This window comes from Corvus hawaiiensis, chromosome 1, assembly GCF_020740725.1.
Source record: "Corvus hawaiiensis isolate bCorHaw1 chromosome 1, bCorHaw1.pri.cur, whole genome shotgun sequence".
In the NCBI taxonomy this organism is placed as follows: domain Eukaryota; kingdom Metazoa; phylum Chordata; class Aves; order Passeriformes; family Corvidae; genus Corvus; species Corvus hawaiiensis.
The window spans coordinates 59,905,175-59,924,454 of NC_063213.1; the positions used below are offsets into that span (position 1 = coordinate 59,905,175).

The window sequence follows — 19,280 nt, forward strand, 5'->3', positions numbered from 1 at the left end:
ATTTTTTGATGAAACACCTCTCTGTGATTTTACAGGACACAAGTGAAAATACACTTAAAATTTCAGGACATGATTTAGCAAGACATTTTCTTGCAACTTACCCTTTTGTAAAGCATGTGGATCTCCGGCAGGTGGGTTTAACAATGTCTAACAAGAAAGCATAGCGCAATAAGGACTTTGGTGGTAAGAAATACTGACTCATTTCTTCATTTTCCTCTTCCAAGAAGTCTTTTAGCATTTGAATAGAGGAATCATTATCCTGATCACATTTCCTTTCCATTTCTTCTACTGTTTCAAGCTTAAATAGAAAGGCCCCTTTTGGTAAATTCTTCTTGCTGCTGCAATCTGGACCAATATTTGGATCCAGATTCTTCTCCTCAGAGGACAAAGAAAAACTGGTTTCACCCACTTTGTCGGCAACTTTTTCCTTGAGTAAATCTTCTGGATCCTGATCTGGGAATCTTGTCAATATCTAAGAAGAAAGTGTGACAAAAATAAAATTAAAGAACTGCATTTAATAAACAACTTGACATTCCACCATACGGCAAGTAAGAATTCCTTCAGAGATGCTCAGAATAAAGCAAGCAACCTTTTGATGTTATTTTCATGAAGATTTCAAAAGCAGTACCATCAGGATTTGTTGACCTATCACCAATGATGTCAGGAAAAACTACAAATAATTGCCTTTGCAAAAAGACCTTTCCAAGTGTGTAAAAAATGGAGCAGGCCACTATCAGCATAGAAAACACATCTCCCAGCTGTTTAGAGCCATCTAAGCCATAGACATGCACATCAGTCCTTACAAAACTCAATATCCAGGCTGAAAAAAGGAGGCAGAATTTAACTTTTCTGTTGGTATCACTCAGTCCTCTTCTCCATTCATCAACACACACCACTAAACCAAAAACTTAACCTTCAATCTTCATCAAATGAAGCAAATTCAAGTAACACGAATAGACTCACTTGGCCAGGAGACTGAAAGGAAAACGGTTCGTGGTGAAGCTTCGCAATTAGAAAATACCGCAGCCTAGAATTGGGAATGCCAAGCTGTAACCAAAATTCAGAAGCCTTTAGTCCATGTGATACGTAGAGAAAAAGTGGTCTACAGCATCATACAAGTTATCTGACATTACATGCAGTAACAGAACTACAACATACTAATATATTTTGTGACTTCAGAGATATCAGTATTGACAGAATCAGACTCAAAGAATGGTTCATGTTGGAAGGGACCTTTACGGTCCTCTAGTTCAAAGGCCCCTCCTGTGGGGAGGGACACCTTTCACTAGATCAGGATGCTCAGAGCCCCATCCAAACCGGCTTTGAACACTTCCAGGTATGGGGTATCCACAATTTCTCTGAGCAACCTGTTCCAGTGCCTCACCATCCTCATCATAAAGAGCTTCATCCTAATAGCTAATCTAAACCTACTCTTTTAGTTTTAATCCATTGCCCCTTGTCCTGTCACTACAGACTCTTGTAAAAAGTCCCTCTCTGTGCTTCTTTTAGTCTCCCTTCAGGTACTGGAAGGCTGCAATTAGGTCACCCTGAAGGATTCTTTTTTCCAGGGTATTCTCTAGGTATTAGTTGATAATACCTACATACTTTTAAGTTCCATACCTACGTGCTTCCAGAGAACCAAGTGAGCAATTATTCTTTGCATCTTGTAGCTTTTACTTTATAAATGAATATGAATGCGAACAAAATTTTATGTGGTGCAAGAAGAAAAATTTACATGCCTCACGATTTCTTGGGACAGATACTATCTGTTTTCTGTTAAAACCAAAAGAGTTTCTCTTTGCCTTTTTAAACAAGGAATTATAAGACACCTAACAATTTAATAAATCTACCACAACTGGTTTTCAAGCTACACTCTATCAGCTTCTTTCAAATATTTATGGTACTTCACTGATTCCAGTTAGTCTTGCACAATCTGAATCTCTCTCAAACTTTTTTTTAGTTGCCAGGGTAACATGGAAACAAAGCTCCTCCTCCCACAAGAAACAGTCACATTTTCTGTGCTGGGAAATTCAGAGGCACAGCACTTCTGAAGCAATGAGGCTCCTGCAGGGAAAACCACCTTCCTGGTTACAGTGTAAATTCATGCCTTCTTAAAAATATCAAATGGCAGCAAAGCAATATGGAACTAGGATCTGAATACAAACAGCAATATGATTATGCCAGTATGAGAAATCAGAAGTCATGTCAGGTGGTTTTCTCATTCAAGTGTATCTTCAGCTTTGGGCATGACTTTCTTTTCTAATACAAAAGAGCATTTTCAAATGTTCTTGCACTCAGTGCACTTTGAACTATTAAATAATATTAGAGCAATTTTAGTACTCACACAAGTTGGAGATAAGAGAAATTCCTGATATTTAAATCCACATGTTGTTAGTGTTTGCAAAAGTTCATTTCTGAAAAGAATCAAAAAGCAATTTTTCCCTTCACAGAGTCTTTAGCCCCTTTGTTTATCCCAAATAAAACCAGATTAAATTCAACATCATATTTACCAAAGCATTCATTGAAATAATTGGGGAGCAAATTACCAGTATGATGTCAATCCATTTCTGAATTTGAGAGACAATGTACAAGTTCAGTGTTAGAGACTATTATACATTCAAAGGCACCTCACTCATACGACAGTGCAAATGCCTCTTCAAAAAATATCCCATCTCTAGCAGAGTAACTGTAGTGTGTCAACAAGGAAAGTAATCAGAGGGCAAGATACTCTCTTTATTTGGAATCATAAAACAGGAGATTAAAACCACTACAAATAGCTCACTACTTCCCTCTGCTCGCATACACAGCACCAGTTAAGCCTAACAAAAAGGCTAAGTCATGGGATGACAAAAATCAGTGGCTTTGACTATAAAAGGGAGGTGGGACTGTAGTTTATAAACAATGGAAAAAGACTGTAAGGGAGACAATCTTAAAAAGACTTTTCTTTTGTATTCCATGCAGACTGCACTAGGCTGGAACGGTACAAAAGGCAGGAGCTGTGGCCTGTATCTGGCACTGTATGGGAGACTGCATCCCAGGTGTCCTAAGAGAAAACAAGCGTCCTAATTGGGGTGCTTTCTGAAGTACAGCTTGTCCCAAGCACTGGCCAGCAAGGCACAGCGTAGGGAATGCCAGGGTCTACAAGACAGGACCATGAACACTTAACCAGTGATAGAGCTGAGCATGACTCCCAGCTGCCTGCCAGATTTGCTAAGAGCATGATACGCAGGGTGGCTGTTCTCTTGGTTCTTTAAGGAATGCTATGGAAAGATCCTACTCTATTCCAGCAAGAGCTGAGAAGTAAGACTGCAACTCTCTCTCTCCTGCTTTGGTCACAAGAGAGGAGAGTGCTCCTGCTGTCATAAGGTAACTGTAGTGACACTTTCCTCTTCCATATTTCAGACCAAGACTATATATAATCTTACTGTATCTCTGGACCATTTGATGGCAGCCCTGAAACAGGGATAATCCACTATCAACAAAGGTACTCAAGAAAGCCCCTAGACTGTTCTGTGACCTTAACACAAGATACCAAAGATACTATGGGCTCCTGTCATTAAGCCCCTGAAACCTCTGAGTGTTACACCAATTGTTATTTTCCCTTGAAAACTAATACTATTTTCCCTTGAAAACTAATACTGACCTTTGCTAAAGGAAACATGATCATCAAATCAAATCAAATCAAATACTCATCAAATCATCAAATGAAATTAAAAATAAAATACTGTTGCAATGTATTTTACCCACTTAGAGAAATAAACAGGTATCTAGCAAGTTCTTTTCACAACCTAAGATTTTAATTCCTGTCCCATCTCAAGCTACTTTGTTAACTCCCATTCTGGGAAATAAAAATCCCTTCTAAAGAATAAATCCCTACTCCTTCTAAAGAATATATCCTTTTTGCAAACTAAATCCTGCATATATTAATTAGAGTTTACCTTGCAGAAGAGGATTCAAATCCTTTAACATTTTCTAAGAGTAGGTATTTTGGAAGCTTCTGAAGCCTACAAGGAAAAAAAATCAAACAAATCAGAGTAACAAGATGTAAAACACAGTATATGCATCTACAGATTTCTTTAGCTACCAGAAAGATCAAAGTATTTCCACATCATGCTAGCTGTAAAGTTTAGCATCCTTAAAAAAACAAAACTGAATTAAAAATGTGGACTGCTGGTAAAAACCACAAACCCCACTTACATTCGGATGAACAGCTGTACCCTCTTGTACTCCATGCATGTACTTTTGAAAATGTTTATCACTGTTCATTTCCTAAAGCACAAGATTATTATTCAACAGATTAAGTGTGTAATAGGAAATAAAATTGTTGGGGGAACACCAACTGCTACTTAGCCATAAAACTGTTGTTTTCAAGTGCTTGTACCTGAAATAAATGTCAAAATGTCACATCAGCCTAACTGACAACACATCAGAACCAGCATTCATTCAACTGATTTAAGAAACACAACATGCTTAGAGTTCAAACTGCAGATATTCTCAATTTTCTATACTTGAATTTTATTTTCATGGGGGAAGGGAAGGAGGTGTCTGAGCTTTAACAAGACCAGTGCAAAGCTCTGGAAATAGGCACATTCCAAAAGCAGCATATTAAATCTCTGGAGAAATGCACAGGCCCAAACTGTGCCAGGGACTGTTTCAACAATTTAGAAGCATAGATGATTCAGATTCAAGTCTCTGGGAACATTTTATGGCACTGATTAATTCTCTAATAAGGCTAATGTAGACACAGAATGTCTGTCACACACTGGGATTTCAGAACAACATACAGAAGCAGGATATTAATACTCCCAGACAGCAGCTCCATGCTTACTGAAGTTAGTGACTTTGGACTTCCATTGGAACAAATCACAGCAGAATTTGTTTTAGCACAGTTTTAATTACCACCAATTAAAGACATCACATGAATTAAAAGAACCAATGCATCTCACAAGAAACTAGAAAATGTACAAAAAACTATGCAAAATTTTAAAATAGTAAAAATAATAGTGAAAAAATAATACCAAACTGAAGAAAAAGCAACACCAGCCAAGTTCCTTGCAGAGGAATGGAGAATATATCTGCTGGTATGTCTACTCACACTCATCATCATTGCCTACTATGAAACTTCTTTTTCTGCAATGAATCCAGAGCACAGCCTGCAATGCAAGCTCTTATAGGGGATCGACAGATCACAAGGCAAGTAATCACTGTACAAAGAGGAACTGTTAAGTACTTGGCAGGTATTCACATTAAAAATGTTTCTGTAAAAGCAGCATTTGGATGTTTTAGCATTGGATTTCCCCAGGTTATGGCTTGGACACGATAAACAGACAGTATCTGGACCATTTGGGTTGGACTTTGTTGGCTGGGTGCTCCAACGGTTTCCCCGGTCTTTCCAGACCTTGAAATTGTCCTTTCCATTATCTCTTGTACTTGTCATCCCAGGCTATCTCTGAGCCTCATTTCAGCAATACGTCATTATAAAAGGCTGAACAAAAGGTAAGTACATCCAAGGGATGAGAAATTATTTTACAATTTTTATAAACTGCATGCATGCCACAGCAATTTAGAATGTAAAGGGATAACTCCTAAAATAAGAATTTCCTTTTTTGGGGGCTGAAGTACTCCATACTCAATGTCTCACAAATGTATCATATTCAAAAAACACACAAGCACTATCTTAGTAAAACACAAATCCACTGGAATTAAGAAACTCTACAGAAGCCATCATGTTGAACCTTCTAATGACTGCTTAGAGTAGGTGCTGCTTCAAGAACCCTCCCCAAGGAGATAAGGAACATTAGCAGGGTCTCCTGGGATGTTGAGATAAAAGTGAGACAGCCAAGCCCAGGTCCTTTGCATCGTCATGATAAAAATGTATATCCTGGAGTGTCTAAAGCTTTGGTTTTGAGAAGGAGAAGCTTCTGCTGTTTATTCAGCTAAGCCCACAGCAACTGGGAAACAATATTTCTGTATTAATGCACTACAATGTCCTAAAAGCAGCCAGCCTCTTAACCATGTCTCTGTTTAATGGAAAGGAATCTCCAGGTCAGGATTCCTTTAAGGATATGAAAGGTACTATTATTCTGACAAATTATTAACTTACACAGTATCTGCCAGGTTTTATTTATCATTTTAAAAGATCAGTTGGAAACCTGTGTTACATTTCCTGTTCCACAAAAGACATCTTTTGCAACATCTAAACAACCCACGTTCTCTCCCTAATTTTGTGTCCCTGCCAGAGGGGAGTAGTAATAACCATTCTTTTTACTCATGAATTGTCTAACTTACTGGGCTACAGAATCTGTGATTTGTTTTGTGTTCTCTGCCACAGATTTCTTACGTATGGCCCTGCCAAGTCACTCAGCCCTTCTGTGTCTGTGCTCTCTTTCTGCTTATGACAAGGGCAAAGGCACAGTTCCATTTAATGTTGTTGGCTGCACACAGTTTCTAGAAGAAGGATGAAGATGCTTTTCTCCCAGTGTTAACAGCAATTTGAAAGAAAGGCTTTTTTGTACTGGTTTCCTTCTGTGCTGAAACCATTCATGTAAAAAAAAAAAGTAAAAGAAAAAGAGACACCAAACATCCCTTTGTCCTTCTCCAATCTTGAGAGCATGATGAACTCTTAGAGGAATATATAGAGAACAGCTGTCCTAGTCTCCAGGTGAAGCAAGACTGCCATTAATACAAATAATTATGGCTGTTTTATTAGAAACTGGGATCTGACCAGGCAAAAAATGACATATGAATACAAAGACAAGGAAGCTGTTCAGACAATGCAGTGCTATTCAAATTCTTTAGTATTACTACTCAAAACGAGAGACTGTACTACAAACCAAAAATACACAATCGGCCTCAAGATATCTAGAAGCAGCACCAAAAAGAACAAAGACTTTAAGAAAGAATGGAAGGGGTTGGAAGATGCATTGCATTGTACAGTCTATAATACATTTAAACTAACTTTCAAATGGTACATCTTCAAAAGATGACTATATGTTGAATCTAAGCTTTTGTAACCTGGTATTTTAAAAAAATTCCATGTTTCCATGAGACCAATAGGCAAACTATTATATAATCTACTCCAGCTTCTACATAAAATCAATGCAAATTTGATGTTGAACTGAAAAGAACTTTTTTTCATTTATCATATAGGCACAGTTTAAACAGACATGCAATGAAAAGGAAAACAGACAATGAAAGCATATGCAGCAACTATGAAGTGATTACAGCATTAGTAAAATACAAGCATTTTTAAGTTACATATGATCATGTGAAAAGAAACACAGAATACAGCACAATACTAGTAGTATCCCTCTAAAACATTAATAGATGACTTGTCTCACTAAAACATAGAAGACCTAGTTAAAACAAAACCTAGTTACAAAAGAGGCTTTAGAATTGAGGTAGAAGTCCATTTATACCTTGGGAGAATATCAAGGATATAGAGAAAGCTCTTTGTCCGTGGATCGGCTACATCACCTTGCAGGCCAATTCTAAGAAAGAATAAAGAAACACCTGCGTATTACTCAGAGCACATTGACATTTTTCTACAGAATGCTGACACTTTGCTTTGAGTTTCAAAAGGGGAGTCTGCAAAAGCATCACATATAGACAGGAGGACCTGCTCACAGAGGCAGTGTCCTGAAAGATGCTCTAAGGAATGAAAGTCTGCCTCTGGAATCCATCAGCTCACAACAAGGTTAAAATTGAAGCATTCAGTAATGAAATCCACTGCCCAGTCTGCAAAGCCTTTAGCATTCTGGTCTTGTCCAGCAAAGCCTTTGAACATACTTGGCTCTGAAAGAACAAAAAAGCCCCACTGGGTTTCTGGGAATACCCTGCTATTTTGCACTGAATATATTAAATTATTTCTATTAATTAAAACCTCATTGTTCACCATTTAGTTGGATTGAGCCCCACGTGAATAACTTTGGAACCAATTTTGTAACATTAAACTGGACAGATTATGTAGGTTACAGAAATGATAATGGTTCCAGGCCTGAGTTTCCCTAGCTTATACTTGCATTAGCTCATAAAAAAAGAATAAAAACTTTGTAGAAGAGCATTACCATGTATCTAAATTAGTCATATACAGATTATTTTTTTCATCCTATTATAAAGAAAAGAATCTGAAGAAATTATTCCTATATACATCATAAGTTTACACTAATTCATTTGTATAGATCAGCACCACTTTACAGGGATTTCTTTTCAATCTTAGAACATTCAGTGAGATATACTTTCTTACACAATCAGTGCTACCACCATCAACAGACTTTTTTCATGAAGCTACTACTTTGCATGAGTGCAGTTACTAGAATCTTACCTCCACTGGTCACTGCTGTCAAATGATATGAATTACAAGCTGATCTGAGAAATAACATCTCAGTAAACTCAGTCCTTAATCAGCAAGGTATTTCTCTTCATCATCCACAAAATCATTTCAAAACCATTATCCTTCCAGTCTTGGCTAAAATAGAAATATTCTTAAGAATAAACTATCTGTGCGCATGTGCAATTTTCAAAGTACAAATAAAACCAGATTACATGCTTAAATCTCATGAAGAACTGAGAAATTCCAATACTCCTTCTGGAGTTGCCCCAGGAAAATATTAGATTGATACCTAAAAGGAAAGGCAGCACTCCTAAACACTATATTTCACTAGTAGAGGAACAATACAGTACACAAAATTGGTGCTGTAGGAAGCTTACTTAATTTAAACTGAATTAACATACACATATGCAAGAAACGTGATCAACAATTAAGATGCAAATTGCTGCATTTCTTTCATTTCAGTAATCGTGGTGAACAGAGCTACAACACATTTGCTTAGGAAGAGAAAGACACACAGATCACCCACACATAATGTCACTCTTGAAAACGCTTCTCCTTTGACCATACATAGCGCAACAACTGCACTTCTTTCCCAAGTGTGCTGTAACTACCTTGTAAATGGCTGACAGGGAGGACTCATCAAAATCATATCAAAAGATAATCTGTCAAACTCCTGCAGTGTTATGCCCTGAAAACAGAAAAAACCAGAAGAATGTTGAGTGTTGTGAACTGTATAAAACTCTCGAGTCATCTTTCAGATCAAACTACCCCTGTTATTTCCACTGTATGCAAAAAACTACCTCATATCCCATTTGACCTAGTAATTTCAAAATCTTTTCTACCTTGGCAAACCATAAAATGTAAATATGCATTCACTGCTTTGAATATAAAACAAAACACTAATAAGGTAGTATTTATACATAATCTTGAGGTTTTTATCTGCTCATTCTTTGAGGCATGTAGTGTCTCTTTCAGTAGATACTGACCTGTTATTTCTCCCGAAAATAAAGTATCATTATTCAGATATGAAGCCTTTGTACATCAAAACCAGTGTTCACATGCTCAAAATATGTGAAAAAATATCTGAGAATAAAAGTAGCTCAAACGTAAACATGATAATTTTTACAGATCCAAACTATGGGTTTTCACTCTTAGGAGCTCACTGGCAATGCATCCTGTAAAGTTTTTTTCATTCTAGTTTTTGCCCAGTAAAAAATATTCAAGGATATTGTATGGCTGAAATTCTCCTCTGCAAAAATATTTCTGCTCAGAAAAGAAAGAATTAGGTCTGTGGTAGGAATTAATTACACAGGCACAAATTCCTCTAAACTAAGTTTTCACCAACACTAGAAGGTCAACATACTAAGGGGCCAGGAGGAAAGAAGGACAATGATCAAATAACTATGACTTGGACAAAGAAATCACTCCTTACTTATTTTGAAGGATATCTATATAGCAAATGTAACATAACTAACCTCAGAAAACAAGACAAAAACTGCTATTTTTTTCCATTAAATTTGAAGAAGATGTTACTGACTAATAATCTGCTCCTGTCTACTATAAGATGACACAGGCAAGAATTCTTCTTTTTCCATTATTAAAATATAAGCTATCATTTAGCTGGTTACTATTGAGTGCTGAATAAGCATTTAACCTTTAGCCACCTATTTAACTCTTACTTAAGCTGTTGTCCTAAAACAGACAAAGTATCTTTTACTGTCATGTTGTAAAACCATAAAAGATTAAAAAGTATACAGTAATTTATAACTCAATCCAGGCAAAACTCCATGCCTAGCTTGCCTCTCATTTATTAAAACAGAATCCAATTTTACTTAGTTATTTTTCAAATAATTTGGAAAGTGACAGAATTCCTAAAACATTTTATCTATTGAACCCATTAAAAAAATGTAAGACTGTTCCACCTAATATATTTTGTTGTGTTTTTCTGAGCTCAACTATAACTACAAAACAAAGGCCCCAAGGAATTTAATTAAATTCTTTCAAAGTACAAGAAAATATTTTTTTAATCTAAAAATATGATTTTTGACATTCCTTTACTGATGGTAAGCATTCCTCTTGACATTTATGTAACCTTTCTTGATGCAGCAGGCAAGACTTTAAGGAAAAGCCTGCAGTATGAATATCCCTCTTACTTCAACAAGCAACCACAGTACAAGAAATCAAAGTTATTGTACAACTGCTTCATTCATAATAACATAAATATTTGTTTTTCTCTGGTTACTAATAAGGACAGTGAAAACAACTTACATCTACAAATCCCCGACTACAGTAAAAATACATTAATTACTCACCTCAATAGTCTTTGCCCATAATGGCGTGTTGGGAAAGTTGTGCTTATAAACATCATTGGCAAGAGTGTTCACATCAACAGCAGCAACAACTTCTGCATATGTGCAGCTTTCTAAAATTAAAAAAATAATTTGAAAACTCTATCTAATCTTTACTACTCTTAGAAGAATGTATTTGCTCAGTTGTGTTACAGCTACACTCAAAAACAAAAGGTAAATTATACAATCAAACTCTGCTGTGTTGTCTTTGAAACTTTGAATTAAAAACATACTGTTTTTCTACTCATATGGGTAATACTTCCCTTCCATATATATCCAGAGATGGAAGTTAACTGTGCACTTAATTGGTAGATAAATAAATTCCAAACAGGGTGCACCTTTACAACGTTTCTACCTGCACTCTGCAGGTCTCTGTGGCGAGCAAATCCCCTGGCTACAAGAACCCCAAGTCAACCTGCCAAGCCCCACCGCCACTGCTTTATCCACTGACAACTTACAAGAACTAAGTGTGTTATTTTAGAGGAGCACTACTTCTCATTATGAAAAAATGGCACCAATATATTTGATGTATGTCTACTCTTCCAATAAAACTTTTAAGTTGCCTGAAAAACATTTGTGCTTACATTTCAGTAAACCCTTAGGCCTCAAACTCAACTGCTGCCTCCTCTGAGTTAAAGGTCTCCAAAATACCAAACTTGGCAGCTTCTCCTCTCTTGCACAGAGGTATTATTGAAGAGAGGACAGTGTAACAAATATACTCACAGCTAAAATCCTGAAATAAAAATACACTAAAAAGAATGTAAATACACAACTGTTAATTTATAGAGTAAAAGAATAATAGGTTCTACAGAAGCCAAAGAGATAAAAAGAGCAGTGTTTACTCCATTGCTCATCATGTCACACTGTTTGTTATTACTAAACACAATACCTTCACTGAGGCTTTTTATCCAAGAAGATTGGCTGTGGTTACTGTTACAGCTGCAGGCAGAGAAGTGACCCCACCTCCTGATACCCACGATCAGTTTCAACCACTAGGATATTTACATTATGGTCAGCATTACAAAGCCTCAGATGAAACACAGGCAATTTAAAAAAAAAGAAACAAGGCAAATAGCCACATGCCTTTGAATAATCTCACAATATGCTCAAGTAACACATTAACAAATGACCTTATGAGACAGCTTATGAATTACTGCTAGTCAGCTAATTATTTACAGTTTGAGAGATGAAAGCCCAACTGGGATGACCTCAGTGGATTTAATTTTGAATGATGCAGTTACCATCCATCTATTATCTTTCAGATTTTCAAGCTCATTTTAGTCAAAACTAAGATGAAAGAGAAATCTGGGTATTGAAAAGATTGCAGCAGACATTTTAACAAGGACAAAGCTGGTTCTTCCGGGTTTACTTGGTGCAATCGAGGGCAAAAAGATAAGGATTTTCACAAGATAAATATTTACAGACCATTAAGGGTCAACATACAAATCATTATTTGCTATTACTGTCTTGACCTTTTGACCATAAGTTGTAACTGAGAACTAAATACAGGTGTATCCACAAGGACAATAGAAAGACTACACCTGAGATTACAGAACAGGTATGTTAACACTGACACCTAGCGTGAAAAGCAGCTGGAAAATGTCTCAATTTACAAACGTATTCAAGAACCAACACTTGCATCTTCCTAAAACAAAGCTGCAGCATCTAAGTAACAGGAACAAACCTCAAGTACTGTTAAAGAGACTGCTTTTCTCACCTATTCCCTCAGTTCTTAAAACAAATCATCCTGACAAGCTAACCCTTACTGTGTTTTTCAGGTACTACAGAAGAAAAATAAAATTAAAATTAAATAAAATTTAAAAAATCAAGACCCTCAAATTATTATCTAAATTAACACAGAGTTTAAAATTGGCAATTGGGAAGGCAAGCTGTGTGCTTTCTCTCACAACTCATGATTCAGATACTCATCTTTTTTACTGTCATCCATCCAGTATCTCCCTGCATCCATGTAAGAAGAAAAAGCTAATGGGGATTTCCAAAAGCCTGGAAGTACTGGAAGAGAGGACATAGCTAATAGTAACCTATTGAATCTCCTTGAAATACAGTTCAGTCTAAACCAGAGATGTAAACCAGCATGGAAAAAAGACAGGAACTTTTCCTGAAGTATTCCACCTGAGATCCTCTCTTCCCATTTCAAAGACCTGATAAATTTTTCAAAGCTTCTTCTCCTTTTCATTTAAAAATTGAAGCTCACTTGGGAATTCCTGTTACAGAACAGGCTTCCTCTAAAAGCTGATTAAGCGTATTTGTGTGGAAATGCCCTGGAAACGCATGAAGGAGCTTGAGCAGACAAGCAGCTCACACATTCAACCTAACAAAGAAAAGCTTGTGTAAATTTCAAACAATGTGAAAATGCAACATCTTTAAAGAACTTCTCCTGAAAGTTAAATAACTTTATATCAAACTGTGGTATTCTGCTTTGCTATACCAATTACATTTACTACTTGAAAATTACTATAAGGAATGCATCATAAAATAAGCCTGAAAGCAGAATCTCAGAAAAACAGAATCAAGACTGTGTTTAACTATCCCCACTGATGAAAGGCACAAAACCAACTCAGGAATTGCTGACTGGAGGGATGTTAAATCAACTCCCCAAAAAACATAGCAGAACTTCAGTACAGTAAGAGACACAACTCTGGAGACTTCTTTATCCCCCTCCAAACAAGTACATCCAATTTTCGAAACACAGCTATTTAAGAGAATTACAGCAATGCAGAAAACAGTATCATTTTATTCAGACTAAAAAAAACATAATACACATTTCCTAAGTGAAAACTAAGAGGCTGCTGGAATACTTGATTTGCAAGATTCCTCAACACCAGTTTTTGAGCTGAGACTTTACATTTCTGAGCAAGATGACATAGTTTAAACGGAAGCCACAGACATGATGAGGAAGTTACTCAGGGAGGTGTTATGACTTATTTTTAGGCAGACTACATTGTAATATTCTGTTTTGGCTGAAAGCAGGTGAAATCAAATTTGAATCATTCTATAAGTAATGTACTGATTTAGCACTTAAAGCTTAAAACCTCTTGGACCCAGACAGCTCAGACCCAGAAATTCTTTAACTGCCTAAAGAGGCAGCAATCACACTTTGGGTCCCAGTTCTCTGCTTTATTGAATACACAACGCTTACAAGCCCTTTCAGATATGGAGTTGTCCTTCATGAGGGAAAGGACACTGCTGTAATGATTGGAAGGTGATGCATTCGAAACAAAGGAAGACAGGATGCGTGCATTAGCTTCTGATTTGAAAAAGTAAACCCAAAGAGTGTCCCGTCAAATGCCAAAAATAAAATTTCTGATGTTACAATAGCTGTCTTTTTCCTCTTCAGAATTGATTCCTTTGTCATGTGTTTCTGCAGACCTTAAAATTAACATAGATCTGTTTATATTCACTACTGTACTTTTGCAATAGAGTCATCAATGTCAACAGAACACATGAAATACACTGTGCTATAGCAAGGGCAGTTTGGTGGATTTCAGCATATTGGAAAACAGGAGCCAGAAAAATTATCTATTCTAACAGGTATATAGAAACGGATGGAAAAGGGAAGATTACTCACAAGTTTTGTCAATCCTGTTTCCTTTTAAAACAGAGAACAAAGATTTAACTTCTCATTTGTCAGCTCTTGGCTGAAATGATTTGGCTGAACTGTCCATGGCTACAGTCATCACGACTATCAGTAAATTTGATACTTCCTTCCTGCAGGATACTTAGCAACTTCTTTCACTGCTCTGTTTGTGCAGGATTTGATCATGCTAAGCCATATAAACTTTATAAACTTACACTATAGCACAGCTGGCACCATCCTGTGCTACAAAGGGCTATATTTCGGAGAAGCATTAAATTGAGTTTAGGTGTAAAAACTTGCTCAAACCAGCAATATTTTTGTTTTGCATTGTGCTGAAACCTAAAGCTCCGTGTCAGTTTTGTCTCCTTTGCCTCTCCTGGTGGGATAGCTATGCCCAGTGTAAATACACACACCAATTTATTATGCTGTGCAATTCACAGAGACAATCAAATAAAATGAATAAACATGTATGACAGAGCACAAGAGACAGAAATTTTTACTCTGTTAAATTGAAATATAACAACTGCAGAGGAAAAATATCACCAACTTTATCACTGCAAAATTATGGTATTTTTTAAAGAATGCCCTTTAATTCTTTATGCAAGAATACTTTTTTCAGGGACCTGGCAGAATTACAAATGCTTGTGGCAGAGATGTGGAACCCATCTTTCATGGGAAAACTGCCTAAATTAATAAGCCAGTTTAGGTTTGTTTTGGTTGGGAAGGAGGAAGAGCAGGCTGTTTGTTTGATGGAAAGTTGCTAAGGAAATGAATTTGTAGCCATAGATTTTCTAAAAATAAAACACTATTTTTCACTGCAGAAACTCTGCACTTTATAAAGAATGAATTCACTCACACACACATAAAAAAAGTATCATAGATTTAGACACATATGACTTAAACATCCATCTTTATAAATCCCAAAAGGTTTGGGGCACAGGGTGGGAAGAAAAAAGAAATGCACTTCCATCCCTTAGCTTCCTCAATCTCTCAAGAGTGTGAATATGAACAGACTCACTGATTTCTGACTTTAACTAAGCTAAACTTTCTAAATTGTACATTTTTGCAAGTTTTGGTGTTAAAATATTATTATAAAGTATTCAAAATCTAAAACCAGAAATTCTGCATATGCTGAATTATCTATAGCTAAAGGACCAACAGAGAGCTAGAAAATCCCCAAGACTTTTATTTTTCAGCTTTAGACTGAAACCTAAATTCAGGAACAACCTTCCCTTCACCGTCAAAAAGAACATGATTCAACTATGAAGCTATGTACTCATAACTTCTATGTACTCTTCACAGAGAAACACTTAAAAGAGACTATAAACATCCATCAATATGTGAAAATTCAATTATTTCTTACTGTAAGCAAGGACAATCTCAAAACCAATTGCATACTATTTGGTGCCAAATGCATTCTACATTAATGACAGCTGCCAAAACAACAAACATCCTCATCCTGCAAGCTGTCCTAAAACCAAATTTTTGAGAGAACACAGTGAAAAAAGGCATCAAGGTAGAAAAGTCAGCATCAGATTTCCCGAAAAATACCTATTTGCCAATTGACACACTGGTAATTTCACAGAAAAGTAGAAAGTTGGACGAGCTGAACTAACCATAACTGACCCCATAACATAGCGAGGAACTAGCCTGCCAGAGCTGCAAAATCCCTTTTGTAAAACAAGGCTTTCCTGGGATGCTGTCACTGAAATACTCCATGCTCCCTCTGTTTTCAACATATTCCTATTATTTTTCTTGGCTTAAAGATTCACAAGAAACCATACCAAGATAATACATTATTATATATAATCTACATCTATCGTGCATCTGGCTTATGAAAGCACTGGCACAATGGAGGCCTTTCTTTCAAACTTCATATTTATATGGAAAAAACCACCACAACCCTTCTAATATTTCTATACATGATTTAAAAGGAAGATGCTGAACAATCTGCCAGTTGCTAAATGGAGGATAGGATCAGAGACCTTTTCAAATAGCATGGTTTCATGTACACATATAGGCCAAAAACATATAAGAAACCCATTATTAAAGTACTTACAGAGGAACATTCACTTCTTTTCTATTTTATTTGCACGTAAAAGCAAACACTTCAATGTTCCTTGACCTTACTTTGTTCCTTCATAAACTGTGTAGGAAAGCTGAATCCAGATGTCTAAAGGACTTTAAAAAACAGTAAAAATTATCAAATGCCCAAGTATCTCTCTGGTCCCAAACAAAATCCAATTAATCAAAAACAGTTTTATATAATAACCTGTCATTTAATACTTAATTCAGTGCAAATTTTGTAGGACCCTTTTTATTCAAATTGCCTGACTATTACTTTTAACAAGACTCTAACCAAGATTGTCATCTAGAAGTGTATGGTTTGGACCTTTCCTGAGACAAAACAATGCTTATGGGCTGAGTTCTCATAAGCTTCCCAGAAAAATAAGCACCCAAATTGAAAAATGCTATACTAACTGCAATGTAAATAGTTTTTTGTCTATTCACTTCACAAATTTCAATTGGTACTTGAACATTTTGCACTAGTTAGGGTCATTTACACAAAAAATAATGTAAGTGTCCTCAGTTACAGTCCTTTCATCTGCTTTGGCTGATACCACTACAGAAAAATCTCAGTCTCACTATTCATACTTACTGCAATTTCTTCAGTCAAATGTAAACCCAGAAGAACAGAAATTACAACAAAGACTGACACTGAAGCAGTTCTGTTCAGCAAATTCAGAAACAGCAAACATGGAAGCAAATTTACCTTTTCAGGAAATAATAATACAAGGGGCTTAGTTAAATCCTTCAGTCTCCAAACTACACTGTATAGGTGACATGATTTCAAGACTTCATGTGTGTAGTAACTATCCACTGGGGCATCACTAATTCTGTGTACCTTTTGGATAAAAGAGTAGTCTGATAATCTAATGACGCATTCCCACCCTCTTAAATATTTACTGAGTTGCAAGTGATGTTTTCGCAGGTGGAAATTCACAGGATACCACATCTAGCATTATAATTTATTAAAAATTGCACAACACTACTGAACTGCCCCAAGACATCTATTATTATGGCAAGAACACAGCTAGATAATTCAGTAAAGAGTGAAGGAACCATGATGTAGGCTAACTTTCAGGAACCAGTCCACTTTCTATGGAAATATGGAAATTGTCTACAATACAACAAACATGGATGGCTAGCTGTGGTGGCCAATTGACCAGTGGTACAAGAGACAGAGAGAGCTCTTGGTGAGACAGTCTCTGGTGCCAAAGACTTAGGTTACAGTGAGGGAAAGAAGCCTCTCCCAGGATGCCGTGTTCGGTTTCGGTAATGTACCCCAGTTCAGCTTCCCCGCTTGGCTCCTGTGTTAGCCACAGCCCTGTACTTACCCTGAGCTGTCACGTGCTCGGGGTCATTTGCCTCTGGAAACCTTCACAAGTTGTAGCAATGAACTGCTTTCTGTGGAACTCTAAGCAAGGACCCTTCTCAACTCCTTGCCGTCGGCTCAATATTACTGAAGCCATCCCTGCGTCTGTGCGTTCATGCACGGGAGCCACAGAGCCGGCAGGGAACTCAGTAATAGCTAGCCATCACTTTGCAAATCTGGCTACTAGAAAAGCAGCACGTTACCATTAGCATGAACACTATATACAAGGCATAACACACTCCTTTTATTCTACAAAAACTCTCACATCTACAGTTCCAGACAAAGCTATACTTTCCTCTTAGTATTCTAAGAATGTCTCTGGAAATAAAGAAAATACATCCTCAAAATAGGTGGTTAGGAACAATGTAGGAACCTATTTTGTTGTGTATTTTTATATATAATAAATACATTATATTTTATATATTTATATTTATAAATAAAGCATATATACACATTCAAGCAAAAACAGGATAGTAGAAAAAATGCCACTCTGATAATTGTGAGTATGTTTCAAGTAAATAAATGATGCTAAATGGATTTCACTCCCAAAGCATCCTCTTAATATTCCATAGCTCCCAGGAAAAATAGCAAGATAAGGCAGGTTTCCACTTGATCTTTCAATGACAATGCTCTCTGCTAATGCTCCTGAAGACTGAAGGATTTGAAGGATTGTAATTACAGTTAAAATTATTATGGTGACTCTCATAAATTATACTAATGTGTGTTGAAACCTGGACTTCAAAGTAGTAAGGTCCAGGGTACTTTACAAAGGAAATCAATAGCCCTACCTCAATTTTCAATTTGAGGAAGCCAATTCACAGTCTACAGGACCTGCTGAAGGTCACCCAGGCCGTGCTTTAACAATTCAGCAAATTCATCTCCAGGGTTCCTTGTACCAGATCAAAAACTCACCTGGGCACATGGGCTGGTGTGAACTCTCTATACCAGTTCAAATTACATATTCAATTGTCATGTTTATGTTACACCAGCCTCAGATGGTCAGGCCCATATTGGAACATGGCTCAGCTATTCACCTAACTATGGCCCATGAAACCAAGTCCATGTGCATGACAGTGGGAAACCCTGGCTAATGGGGTTATCATCCTGGGCACCTCACTGATCCCGATCCCATCTCCAGCAGGGGTGCGTCTGTATTAGACACAGCTCAAAATAACAAACACAAAATCATGGCCTTTCCAGAAGCAGCTGCCTGGTCCCACGAAGGAGCAGGGATCCCTTATTTCCGTCGCAACGTGCTCCTGGATACCTGGTGCCGACACGCCGGGCTGGAGAAGGGGCTCCGGGAGAAGAGAGGCCACCTCTGTCCTCCCCATCGAGAACAGGGCACCCTGCATAGTCCCCCGTCCCTCAAGGGCCGGGGTCCCCTCGAGAGGATGGAGCCCCCGAGGGCAGGGTGTCCCGGGCGGGGCAGGCAGCGCCGGGCCCCGCGGGACGCGCCGGTACCTCTGAGGGCCTGGTGCATCCCGCCGATGCCGCTGTACAGCTCCAGCACCCGCAGCGCCGCCATGCTCGGCCAGCCGCGCCGCCCGCCCGGCGCCTCCCCGA

At 37.4% G+C, this 19,280-nt stretch overlaps 1 protein-coding gene across 7 annotated transcripts in view; it reads right to left on the reverse strand.

The window, feature by feature from the left end:
* Positions 1-19,280, reverse strand: part of TRDMT1 (tRNA aspartic acid methyltransferase 1) — a 29,477-nt gene extending 10,197 nt beyond the window's left edge. For 4 of the 7 annotated variants that reach the window (XM_048306926.1, XM_048306982.1, XM_048306943.1 and 1 more), the window contains exons 1-8: positions 19,179-19,280; positions 10,645-10,754; positions 8,944-9,020; positions 7,419-7,490; positions 3,939-4,004; positions 2,345-2,414; positions 964-1,047; positions 102-472 (exon numbers count right to left, since the gene is read on the reverse strand). In XM_048306926.1, coding sequence (XP_048162883.1) covers positions 102-472; positions 964-1,047; positions 2,345-2,414; positions 3,939-4,004; positions 7,419-7,490; positions 8,944-9,020; positions 10,645-10,754; positions 19,179-19,242 — 914 coding nt within the window. In that variant the 5' untranslated portion in view covers positions 19,243-19,280. Of the gene's footprint in view, positions 1-101; positions 473-963; positions 1,048-2,344; positions 2,415-3,938; positions 4,005-7,418; positions 7,491-8,943; positions 9,021-10,644; positions 10,755-11,264; positions 16,289-16,337; positions 18,088-19,178 lie in introns of those variants that run through there. The other 3 variants (XM_048306965.1, XM_048306953.1, XM_048306972.1) reach the window with 3 other exon arrangements.